Source organism: Nothobranchius furzeri, chromosome 2 (assembly GCF_043380555.1).
Source record: "Nothobranchius furzeri strain GRZ-AD chromosome 2, NfurGRZ-RIMD1, whole genome shotgun sequence".
Lineage (NCBI taxonomy): Eukaryota > Metazoa > Chordata > Actinopteri > Cyprinodontiformes > Nothobranchiidae > Nothobranchius > Nothobranchius furzeri.
The window spans coordinates 68,265,815-68,279,425 of NC_091742.1; the positions used below are offsets into that span (position 1 = coordinate 68,265,815).

Sequence of the window (13,611 nt, forward strand, 5' to 3'; positions counted from 1 at the left end):
TTCCATTCTCAGCTCCAAGCCAGAAAACCTGGCTTCCTACACACATAAGTTCAGAAACAAGATGAGATCATTTCTGGTGCCAGACTTCTAATTATTTGAATTAATATTAAAACTGTGAGACTCTGTGCACCAGCTATCCTGAGGAACACTCTGGAAGGAAGCAACTAGATGGTTTGATTAGTCTTAAGCCCCTTTGTCCAGGTTTGGGGACCGATTTGCACATCTGGATCCACTATGGGCCTCGAACAGTTTCCTCTGGCTTCACCACCCCAGGCATAGTTCACCACCTTTTCTAGTCCTACCGCACAAGTGCAAGCTCAACCTCCCTAATGGTCTAAGCAAGACGGGCCGGTGGTACACCCAACACCCTTCTCCGTGCCACTCACCGATGTCTGAGCTCCTCACTTTATCCCTAAGGCTGAGCTTTGCCACTCTGCAGAGAAAACTTTTGGTCAATGACAAAAGCTCATCACCAGTAAATCACTGGCTTTGATTTCTGGCTTTCCTCAGTCTTCACCACAACAGATGCTCCCTGATCCACCTGTCCACCATTCCCTCTATTTTTCAATCCAAAAACAAGATACCTAAACTCCTCCACTTGAGGTTGGACGGACCTCTCCCTGGATCTGGAGTTATAGCAATCCGCCTTTTTCCTGCTGAGAACCATCACTCTCAGATTTGGACTTGTTCATCAAAACAATGTCAGCTGCGTCACACTGGCATGCTGCCATATTCTTTATTCTCTTTCAAAAATATTTTAATAATTGATTCTATGGATTTCTTTCCAGTCTTGTTAATTTACAACCTTTTCTTCAACACTAACACTCTAAAGGTGATGCTTATGCTGGAAAACCTGATGCTAAGCTGGTGTAATGATTAAAAAATGTTCTGATGTTTCACCATGTTAAGTGACTCATTTGAGATATTTGTGAACACTAGCACTAGCGAGCTAATGATTAAAATGCTGACGAGTCGTTGTAAATGGGCATGAGGAATGTGCTTAAGAATGTGAAATACATACTGTAGGGCACGCATTCGTACTGGACCTCTAGGTATTTGTAGGTTCCTGGGCACGGGTCAGGAAACACGTCTGGTCCGGCCACAACGGCACACTGGGTCCTGTTGTTACATCTGAAACAGAAAGATATAAAGAACACAGTTTTAATAACACAGCAAATCTGTAGCAAACTTTTTGATCAAGTCTAGACTTGCAAGCTTGCTTCCAGTCGACCGATGCCTAAAGCTAGAATCCAATACACATCTTTCACACTTTTTACACATTTAAAAAAGCCTTTCTACTCTTTCACACCCACAAAGCACTCTATGTGTTTTTGATCAAAGGCTAATCAATACTTTTTTATGTCAATTAAGGGACATGATCAAATAAATGACAAGATTGGTGAAATGAACCAAAGTCAACTGAATGCATCAAACTCCCACCAGAGAAGCAGTTTAAAGAGTGAAACACACAAACCAGTTGGTGGCAGTAATGCACCAACTTCCTCTGACAAGTTTACATCTGGGGCCCAATCTCAATGCTCGCACTTGCACACGTGTGCCCTTCATTTGCGCGTTCCCGGCCAAGGGTGCGAGTGCGTAGGGTGTCCCGATTCTCAAGTGTGGAAGTTGACCACGCCCCCATTGCACCCTTAATCTGCACTTTACCCAAGTCCGCAGCGGTGCAGACCTCAAACAAGGGAATTACGCACAAGTCATTGCTGCGGGAGAAAAGGCTCAAGTTCCTTTTCTGAAAATATGTATTTTCTAATAAAATTAGTTCATTTTAGGACAATTATTTGATGCTCTGAATGGTTTAGACAAAGCAGCAATGCAGTTAAATTTATTTCAAATAATTGTTTATTGCTTGTTTGAAAGTTGTTAATAAAGGTTTTTGAAAAAAGATTCACAGCGACCACCATCACGGCATGGGTTGCAATCGATGACGCAATGCTTCCTGTCTCAATTTGGCTATTATTTGCACACTTGTGTACAACACACTCGAGGCCTACTGCACACTTTCTCCAAGTGCACTTTGCTGAAGACCGCAGGGCGCAGTGCGAGTATTGAGATTGGGCCTAAGTCGCTCTATGGCAGTATTTCTCAATTAGTGGGGCGCGCGCCCCTGGGGGGTGCAGGTGGTTATCTGGGGGGGGGGGGCGAGATGCAGAATTCTTTTTTTTTGCATAATTTGTTCAAAATGGAATGCTAAACCACCCCAGCCACTAGGTGGCAGCAGTGCTCTAACTAATCAATAAGCTGCCCTTTTAACCCAGCAGAAGAAGACCGACCACAAGCACACACACACACACACACACACACACACACACAAAAACGGGTGCCCCAGTGTGCAGAGTGAGCGTGATGGAGGAATAGAGATGTAGAAGTTTATGACGGTGGAAAGAAAATCGGCAGAGACGCAAGAGGAAAGGAGTGAAAGTAGCCAGCAAAAAAAGACCAGAAAATGACACAGCCGACGTAGCGCTTGGATTTACCGTGAACATGGTCGGAAATGAAGAAAGACCCATTTGTGTTTTCTGCCTAAAAACTTTGGCAGCCGACAGTATGAAACCTAACAAGTCAACCTTACACCCCACTTATATTAACAAGCCCCTGGACTTTTCCACCAGCTAAACTAAACGTTTTCATACAAAACAGAAAAACATGCAATGAACTACGTTTTTGCAGGATAAGTGTTTTATGTGGTAAAACTGATGTAATCGACAGTTAGAAAAGTTTCAGAGTTCGAGGCTTTTTGAACTCAAAATCTTGAGAAAAAGTCCGTGTGAAGGTTATGCACTTTTCAGCTCTACTTATAAGTTAAAATATCATTACTATTGTTTAATGTTGGCAGAAAAAATGTTAAATGTAAAAAAATTATATGAGGTTTTGAAAAAGAATGACATGTTTCAGTGGACAGCTAATGTTTACAGTTAACAAAAAGGTTTTGAATGACTTTTTTTTTTTTTAATCTTTTATTTTCATTTATTGACATTAAAATAAAAATACAATCAGAACTAAATTGCTGCAAGCCAAAATGAAAAAGGGGACAGAAAGAAGAAAAACTTATGTTGTCTGCCCCTTTTAACTAAAATAGCATTAATACAAATGAAATAATCATATGATTCTTAAGGAAATTGAACAATATAGTTCCTGGACTTGTTGGCCGACAAAATCTCAACCCATGAATTTGAGAAAAAAATAGAAAAAGAAAACAATTTACACAGAAAGAAGCATTAAGTTACAGATCTATATACATACATATATACACATACAAGCACATACTAGGTTAATATTTTGTTCCTTTAATCCCCCCCACCCCCCTCCCCTCACACATTTATGTAACAGATCTATATAAGTTAATCGTTTTATTTTTTATCTCTTTTTTGAAAGTCAATATTGTTTTTGCATTCTTGAGTTCAGTATTCAATTTATTCCACAATTTAACTCCATATATGGAGACACAATGTTCCTTTACGAGTATCCGATGTCTAGGTATGTTAAATAATTCATGTCCCTTTAAATCATATTTGCTATGTCTTTTTGAAAATCGTTTAATTAATCCTGCAGGTACGTTCCTTTTGTTTGCATTATACATAAATTTTAAAATATTGTAGTCCACCAGATCATGGAATTTTAGTGTTTTTAATTTAATAAATAATGGATTGGACGGATCTCTGTAGTTGCTCCTTGTGATTATTCTTATTGCTTTTTTCTGTAAGATGTAAATGGAATTTGTGTAAGTTTTATATGTTGTTCCCCAGATTTCAATGCAGTAGTTCAGGTATGGTACGATCAGTGAGTTATATAACAAATATAATGAATTATTATCAAGCAACCCTTTTGCTCTATGTAACAGTGCAATCGTTTTAGATATTTTAGTTTTGACACTGTTTATATGTAGTTTCCATGACAGTTTTTCATCAATGATGACTCCCAGATACTTGACTTCTTGAACTCTTTTAATATTAATCTCATCTATATTTAATAAAATTTCATCATTTGAATTTGTATTACTAAATATCATAAAACAGGATTTATCACTGTTAATGATAGTTTGTTTCCATCAAACCATAGTTTAATTTTTTTTCATCTCTGTATGTATCACTTCTATCATCTGCTCAACATTATCTCCTGAATAGTAAAAAGTTGTATCATCTGCAAATAAGGTGCATTTTAATATATTGGATGCCTCAACAATGTCATTTATATAAATGATAAATAGTTTAGGGCCCAATACCGACCCTTGTGGTACACCACAAGTAATGTTATTTATATGTGATTTTGTGTTGTTTATTTGAACATATTGCTGCCTATCGGTAAGATAACTAGTTATCCATTTTAGGGCCATCCCTTTGATGCCATATTTACAAAGTTTTTTAATAAGAATTGTATGATCCACTGTATCGAATGCTTTTTTTAAATCAATAAAGATACTTATGAGATGATTTTTTTTGTCAAGGGCTTCCGATATTTCTTCTGTTAATTCCATTAATGCCATGGATGTTGAATGATTTGTTTTAAAACCATACTGACTGTCATTTAATATCTCTTCATTGATCAGGAATCGGTCCAACCTGGCAATATATAATTTTTCTAATATTTTTGAGAATTGTGACAATAAAGATATTGGTCTGTAGTTGGAAAAGATATGTTTGTCTCCACTTTTATGAAGTGGTATCACTTTTGCAATTTTCATCCTGTTAGGAAATGTCCCTGTTGCAAAAGATAAATTACATATGTAAGTCAATGGATGAATAATACTTTCTATTATATTTTTTATTAATGTTATGTCTAAACCATCACAGTCAGTACTTCTTTTATTGATGCAATTATTGATAATATTTCTTATTTCATCACTAGTTACTGGACTTAAATATATACTGTTTTATTGCTTTTGATATTCTCACCTATATTATAATTTGTTCTTTTTGGAATGTTTTTTGCCAGGTCAGGTCCCACATTAGTAAAAAAATTGTTAAATTCATTTACTATTTTACTGGTTTCACTAATTTCAGACTGTCCGTTTTCAAAATAATTTGGAACAGTTGAAGCTATTTGATTTATTTTTATGACATTATTTATTATTCCCCAAGTTGCTATAATATTATTTTTGTTTTCTTCTAATAAATTGCTATAATATTCATTTTTTTGTCTTTTGATTATAGAAACTAATTTATTCTTATATTTTTTGTATTTCCTTTCTGCTTCACTTGTTCTTAGTTTTAAAAAACATCTATATAATGTATTTTTTTTCTTACAGGCGTTCAGCAGCCCTTTTGTCATCCATGGTTTGTTCATCCTCCCTCTTTGTGTTTGAGTTTTTGTTTTACAGTTTTTGTCATATTGACTACATAATATTCCTATAAAAGAATTGTAAGCCATGTTTACATCATCAACATATACTTCTTCCCAGTTTTGTTGTTCCAGATCTCTTTTCAGTGCGTCTATAGCGTTTTGTGACCTGTCCCTTATAAGTTTTTCCATTTTTTGTTGATTTTTGATCTGGTGATTTTTATAGACTGTGAAAATTGGCAGATGATCACTGATATCAGTCATCACTATTCCACTTCTCTCTATCCCTTCTGAAGCATTAGTAAAGATATTATCTATAATTGTTGAGCTATGCGCGTCAATTCTTGTTGGTTTGGTTATCAGTGGAAACAGACCCAGTAGATACATTGAATTTATGAAGTCGTTTGCTGTCTTTGAATTGTTTACATTTTACAGGTCAACATTAAAGTCCCCACAGAGAAATACATCCTTGTTACAGATTCCGCTCAACATCTCAGTAATTGTATTTGTACATGTTTCTACACAAGATCCAGGTGCTCTATAGATACAACTTATTATGTTTTTTGTCTTTTCAGAGATTATTTCAATAGTGATCATTTCCATGACATCTTGGATGGCTGTTGACATGTTATGAATGACTTTACTTTTTAAATTGTGACATACATACAGTGCAACACCACCTCCTCTTTTATTATTCCGATTCATAAAGTACATTTCATACCCCTCTATTTGTACCTCCTCCTCATCTCCTTCTTTTAACCATGTTTCTGTTATAGCAATGATTTGAAATGGTTTTTTATTTTGTGTTAAATAATCCAATATTTTAGAGTAATTGCAATACAAACTTCTACTATTGAAGTGAATGATCGAGAGTGTTCCTTCTGTCAAAACTGAATCCCTTAGTTCTTGTTCACTAAAATATTCACATTTATTATTCATATGTGTGTACAAATTATTTTCTAGTTCCTTTCCAGGATCATATATCTTTTATTCTAGTTCCTCATAAGTATTTGTTGTTATGTCCATATGCTTGTGTTGTGGTTTACTTGTATTTCATTTATGTGATGTTATATGAGATTTTACTTGATTCTACATCCCTCTTCCAACTTTCACTGTTAATTAAATTTTTCCAGTTCTCCCAGCTCCTTTATTATCTTAGCCTGTGACCCTTCTTGTTCTCTGATCCATACACTCCCGTTCCTTGTCCATGTAGCTACAATTTTTTTCTGCTTTTTTAGCATCCGTGCCTCTCTAGCTATTGTCCCATTTTTTTTTGGTTAAATGTTCATTCATGTACACATTGGTGCCTCTAAACTTGTTTGCTTGTAACAGAACGCTGTTTCTTTGTTTTCTGCTGGTAAACCTTACAATAATAGTTGGTTTAGCTTTCTCAAATTTTTTTGGCAGTGCATGACATATTGAAATAGCATCTCTTTGAATAGTTATGTTCTTGCTGTGCAGAAAAGTAACAACTTGCTGCTCTAGTGCCTCAAGTTCTTTGTCTGAAGCCTCTTCTGCTGAGTCATGATTTGCTACTGCTTTTGCGTAGCTTCTGTGTCGGGTTTCTAGTCCCATTATCACCAAATCCTCTCGTCTTGTATATTGTTCAAGTTCATCAACTCTTTGCTCCAAGGCTGAAATCTTCTTATCTTTTTCAGTTAACAGTGTTTTAAGCTCCTTCACCTCCTCCATCAGTCTCAATAATCGATCCTGCTGCGATGTTACTTTTGACAGTTCACCTGACATAAAGTTCAGAGATCGTTTGATCTCCTCCAGGTCTTCTGTGGCCATTTCTTTACCTCGTCCACCGGCTCTTCCTCCTGGCATCTCTTCCTCTCACCTGCAACCGTCGTCCTCTGGTTCCGTGCTCACCGCGACGCGATGAATGTTGTTGGGCCTGGCTCAGCAGGACCCCGCCGGAGTCGGTGTTGTTAGGCCCCATCGGCGGAACTGGGCTGGGCCGATGGAACCGCGTCAGGCCCGGTACCGCTGGGCCGGGCCGGTAGAACCACGCTGGGTTCGGCGCTACCGGGCCAGGCGGATCGAACCACGCCAGGCCAGGTGCCACTGGGTAGGGCCGGTAGAACCACGTCAAGCTCGGAGCCGCTGGGCTGGGCCGGGTTCGGCGCTGCCGGGCCCGGTTTGCCAGGTCGGGCCGATGAGACAGCAAAAGCTCTCACTGAATGCGTACTGGCCTGTAGAGGTATCTGTCCTGCTTCCTGCTGGGTCACTTAATAAACTTATTTATTAATAGACTTAATAAATAGAACTTTGAAATAGCTTGAAGTTGTTGTAGCTCATTTCTCAATTGGATTAGATAATCAGATTTGTGGTGCCAGAAACCACTTGCATTGGTTTGTAAAGATTAAATACTGAAAATTGCTCTGGTTCTGTATCAGATTTAAATGGGGGGGGGGTTTCCTTTCCGGTGCAGTAGGAGGCAACATATACCCTTTCGTGTCGGCATTCTTTAGGGTAGATAATAGCAACACAAACAGCAAACAAACACTGAAGCAGATGGAGTTTAAACAGGATATGCTCGATGGCCGAAGAAATGGACAACAACAACGCTGCAGCACAGCTTATATGGGATGCACTGTACTGTTTGATGGTGTTACGCGTGTTGCTTTGAGGTGATTATATCAGAACACTGCTCTGTTTAAATCAGTTTAAATGCAGATGAAGTCGGTTTCCAACCGCTTTATCTGGGTACTTCAGCTTGATTAGAATCAGTTCACCTTCAGCCAAGCACATGCATTTGACAAACTACCTTCAGTTTTTTAGGGTAACAGTTAGGTTTTCTGATGCTACACTCTGACTACTTCCTGTGCCCAATCCTCTTATTTCTGTTGGCTGCTGGCAACACATTTTATCTGTAGGGTCATAGTCATTTCACACCGGTCAGCTGTGCCCAGATTTGGTTCCAGAATTTGAAATGTTTGAATTACTGCAACTTAGGTAAAGTCACATCTTACTAATAGATTTTTGATCCAACTAACCATGCCAGCTGTCTCCAGGCTACGTTGTCCAACTGGGGGTTAAAATTTGCCAACATATCATGTAATATGTCTCCCGCATCAGACAAAATTCTTTATTTGGACATTTTAGCGTATTTATTCCACATTAAAATATGTTTAATGATCATGAGTGGTGCATAATGAACTGTTGTATAATGTCTTGAGAATTTTTATTTAAATATTTTAAGGAAAAAAATATATATATATAAAACATTTAAATTGAGAAGAAGTTAGACTTGATCACTTATTAAAGAAAAGTCTGTTTACTAAACACACATTTCAGACATTTTCACAGTTTAAACTGTAGAAAATATTTAGTATATTATACAACCTCGTGAACATGAAAAAAAAACTATTTAGAAAATGTTTTTAAAAGTAAATGATTAAAAGTAAAAACAATAAAAATCATAAATCAAAACCAAGTTGAGGAGAAATAAATAATAAAGTTCAAAAATCCAACACTGTCTTAGAAAGGACGAAGGGTCTGATGGGGTTACGTCTCGTTTGGTCCATAGAAGGAAGATTAAAATTAATATTTTGCAGGAAGACATCAAGAGGCTGAACTTGTGCATCATCTGAGTGACGTCAGTCTGTCAACACCAATGAAATAAATATTTCTACACAGTTTAAAACCTAACAAATAACCAGGATCTTTGTTTGAAAACTAGGTTAAAAAGGAAGGCGTGGTGTCAGAGTAAGACAACATCTTGGGGTGCTTTTCTGCTGTGAACAAATATTTATGACTAACGTGAAGGGTTGACAATGGATCCGAATGAGGATGTTCATAAGGTAATCCACCAAAATTACGAAGGTTGGAGCTGTTATGCTCAAAGGAAATGGAATACATCCAAATCACTACCAAACAGGATACTTCATAAATGAAGTTTCCTTCACTGTAAGCAAGTAAAAAAAAAAGTGATGACAATTCTAACTGGTTCCCAAACTTTGAAGCTCAGTGTCAAAGAAACACGGGTTGTTTTGTCCATTTGAGAAAAAAAGTTGGGCTTTTTGACATGAATGAAGTCACCAAGTCCATCCTTTTCTACGGGTCAGGAGGCACGGGCAGGGACAAAGTCCTCTCTTTGTGAAGGAAAAGCGTTGAAAGTCACGGGTATACCACCAGACCATGCACAGGTTGCAGTATTACTGCATGATGGATGGTGGTGGTGGTGGTACAGAGGAAGAGGAGGAGGATGGGGGGAGCAGACACAATCAACTGACTGCAAAATCATCTCCAGCATTGAATGTAGGTCTTCATTAAAGAGCACAATTATGGTGCCTGTGGTGTTCTCCGGTGCCATTCTGGTTTTGGCAGTCATCTGTCAAAGCCCCGCTTCATATGCACAGAGAGCCTCTCGCCTCGCATAATAGCAATACTTATCTCACAACATTAACTCTTAACCATTTAGACAGGTATTGATCTGTTGGGGCTCTGCATCTGCTTGCAAAATGAAAAGCAGTGCACAAAGTCCAGTATGGCTTTTGCACCCATCATGGTTTAAGCGAGTCCTACCAGGTCCCAGTCCTTCTAACTCACTTACAGGCTACTTTTCTTTCTTGCAGTGTACAAACGGTATTTATTCACCAGTGAGAATGTTCACAGTGTAAGACTTGTGAAGGTCAAGGCGGGGTCTGACACAATGATTCATATGCCACAATTAAAGGATTCTCTACACCTTAATTAACATTGATTGGCTGCCGACTAATCAATTGGAGGAGCGAGGGACAAGCAAAAAAAAAAAAAAGAAAAAAGGAACCCGTCTTATTTCAGGCCGAGCCAGTAATGAGATATGGTCTGCAGGCTTTCTCCTCTGGTGAGCTTTATGGGTTCATGAACCTTCCCTCATCATCCGTCTCACTCAGTCACTCCAGTCAGCTGTCAGCAGCCCTGTCCCTGCCTGCATAGAGTTAATTTGTAGATGGTAAATGCCGGTCAGATAAATAAGGGGTCAAGCCTATGAAACGGAGAAACAATTATCAAGGAGGCCATCTCCTCACCCACACTCGCCCTCACCGCGCTTTCTGTATCACTCTATTTAGAGCGTGGAGGTTTGTAATCAGCAGGTGAGAATGTGGGTTAAACCTGGGTGTCACTTTGAAAAAAATAAAAAGCATAAATGGAAGAGATGGAACCGGACGGAGATAGAAACTACGACAAACGTTTAGGATAATAGACCAAAATTTGGATTGAAATGGTAGAATACGATTTTTTTAAACCTGTCGAAAATGTTCAATAAGGACTTTTACAAATTTAAATGAGTGCACCAATAGTAGAACCAGCATCAACAGGTTTTTAGGCTGTTTAATTTTATTTTTGTTGCTTTTATTCATTTTATCATTAGTTCTCATTCATTTTATTATTTTAATCAGTCACGAATTTCATCTTCATAGAAAAGATTGCGATGTCCGTAACGAATAAAGTGTCAGTTCGTCTGCATGTGTCGGGGTAATTCTTTCTATTCTTTCTCCGTCAAAATAAACGGTCAAGTACGGGAACTATCCGGTCAACACAAGCCCTGCTTTTAACTGTTTTGTTTTCTTGTGAAAATTGTTGGAAAGAGATCAAATTTAACTTGATTACCACCAGAGCCGCGCACTGCCCCGTTATCTCCGTGACGGTAAATAAGGGAAAAACAAATTGATCGGATCCTGCACGTCTTTTAACACATTGGTCAGGATTGACGCACTTCGTTTTCATTTAGTTGGTTAAAAACAAGTCGGGCTCGGGTCGGGCCAGAGAATCCTGAAAACCTTTTCGGAGCGGGTCGGGCTGGGCTCCACCCCCTCGGGCCAGGCCGGACACGGGCTCAGATTTTAGGCCCGTGCAGGGCTCTAGACACAATGACAGTGACAGACTGGGCGGGGCTCGAACCTGCAACCTTCCAATTACGTGGCGAGCACTTAACTCCTGTGCCACCGTCGCCCCAATGTGGAAATATCCACACACTACAGGTTAAAAGTTATAATTGGTCCACTTATAACGGCAAATACACACACACACACACACACACACACACACACACACACACACTTCTATTTATACTCTTGTGTGTACCTTTATTGACTTCTTATTTTAGAGACTCCACTATGCCTAACGTGGCAACTTGAGCAACTTCTTCACACACACACACACACACACACACACACACACACACACACACACACACACACACACACACACACACACAGGGATGGAGTATAACTGAATTAGCGCCAATATTAAGTGTTGATTTGCACGAACAAGATGTTTAAACTCACAGAGGATGCAGGAAATCAGTTTGTTATAAGCACTAAATGCTCTTTTGCCGCTGCCGTGCAAAGTAGTTGGGGAAACACATTTCAAAGACGGAATCGAGCCTGGCCACCAAACCGAGCAGAATGCTGACGTAACACCGGTGCGCGAAGGTGCAGGTTTCGACCAACAGGAGGGGGAGGGAGAGAGAGAGAACTGAAACAGGCAACATAAATGTACTTTAGATTTACAAAAGCAGCCTTAAAGGATAAACTACGACCACATCTGGAATTCTAATCAAACCATTTTTTTTTATTTTAACTTCCTCTTGAGGGATTAAACATTTCTTTAACATGGATTGCAAACCTAATCTGAGCCTATCTTGACCTAAATTGAGGCATTTTTACCTCTCAATACACACACACACACACACACACACACACACACACACACACACACACACACACACAGTGTGGAGAAATCAGTATAACATCTTTTAAGTGCAAATTGATTGCAAATTTTCATAGAGAAGCTTTTTACATCACACAACATAACTTCTCAATATCAATTAGTGTGGCTAAAAGGATTTCATCACTTTCATCACACTTGGCTGAGGTAGGCCTCCTTGAACTAAAGGAGAAAGAAGAGTAAAGTATGAGTTATGCATGCAAATATGGTTACGTGGCTTTAATATGCATGGGTGGACGTACACCCAGGTGACTAGAAGAAGATGCATTTAATACTCTACAGAAAAAAATAATAGGATGACTTTTTATTCTGTTTTTAATTAGGCAGCACACGATCGAGGATAACATCTGGATGGTATCATCGATATGAGACAAGAATTAAAGAACCAAACACAGCGTTTCAAATGAAAGAAATCTGCCTTCTCGATTCCCGATTTACTGCTTTTTCCTCCCGCTCGATCGTCTGCTGTTTGTTATAACTAAGATGAAAACTGGAGCCACCAGCTGACGAGGGGGAGCCCTATGTAAGCACAAACTGTAATCGCAGGCTGATCCCCTGCTGCTTCGACGACGGTTACGAGGGTCGGCTCCCTCGGCTTACCGACAAAGAAAGTAAGTGCATGGGTGAATAAATGAATTAAGTTACGAATAAGAAAGGGTTAAGCAAAACACGGACAGTGCAGATGTCAGGTTTGTCAACGTAGGACCGTCATAAAGGAAGAAATCTCTGGAATGTTCTCTAACCTCAGAGCCGAGTTGATTGATATCAGAAAAGAAATTGGAAGGAGGTAATGCAATAAAATTTCAAAGTTCAAAAGATGAAAATGCTTTGCTGAATCTGCTTGCAGGAAGCCAAACTGCTTCAAGCTACTTTTCAAAGAATCCATATCAAAGAATGTTGCCTGAAGTAAGCCAAATATGCATGATTAGGCTGGCATTCTGCATCCGGGGGGACATGTCTTCCACAGCTCATATACAATATAGTGCGGTGTCTGATGAAAGCAGTCTGCTTCAGGGAGTGAAACCTCTTCATTCTGGGAGAAAATTAGTTTTAGGTAAGAATTTCACACCTGGCCTCCACCCGTATGTCAAGAAAACAAATAATGCACAAGGTGCTTAAAAGATGTCTCATGGATGTAGAAAAGGTGCACGTTTGCATTGTTGTGTAAAACATTCTGAGTTAGTGTGCATATGTGTGCATGTGCCTGTGTGTGTGTGTGTGTGTGTGTGTGTGTGTGTGTGTGTGTGTGTGTGTGTGTGTGTGTGTGTGTGTGTGTGTGTGTGTGTGTGTGTGTGTGTGTGTGTACGCTTGACAGAGTTTGTATTTGTATGTAAGGGAGGAAGGGAAAAGAAGAAGAAAAAAGTGACGGACAGGTCAATATCCCCATTCCTCTATTGGGACCCATTACGCTTTAGTGATGGTGTTCGCCACCCACGGTCGACTTCATTCATTAGCTTTCCCAGCTGCACGCCGCAGCATCCATCTTCTCTCATTCAGCCTGTCTCCTGGTGCAGCGCAAGAGAAAAAAAAAACTTCAAACTCCAACCAAAACCACAAGAAAGAGCATAACAGGAGGAGTGATGGCCCTAAAGTGATAGCTCA

General features: G+C 39.1%; 1 protein-coding gene across 19 annotated transcripts in view; it reads right to left on the reverse strand.

The window, feature by feature from the left end:
* Positions 1-13,611, reverse strand: part of LOC107377409 (adhesion G protein-coupled receptor L3) — a 410,636-nt gene that overhangs the window by 194,086 nt on the left and 202,939 nt on the right. For all 19 annotated transcript variants that reach the window (XM_070547650.1, XM_070547654.1, XM_070547651.1 and 16 more), the window contains one exon: positions 1,022-1,131. In XM_070547650.1, coding sequence (XP_070403751.1) covers positions 1,022-1,131 — 110 coding nt within the window. The remainder of the gene's footprint in view (positions 1-1,021; positions 1,132-13,611) is intronic.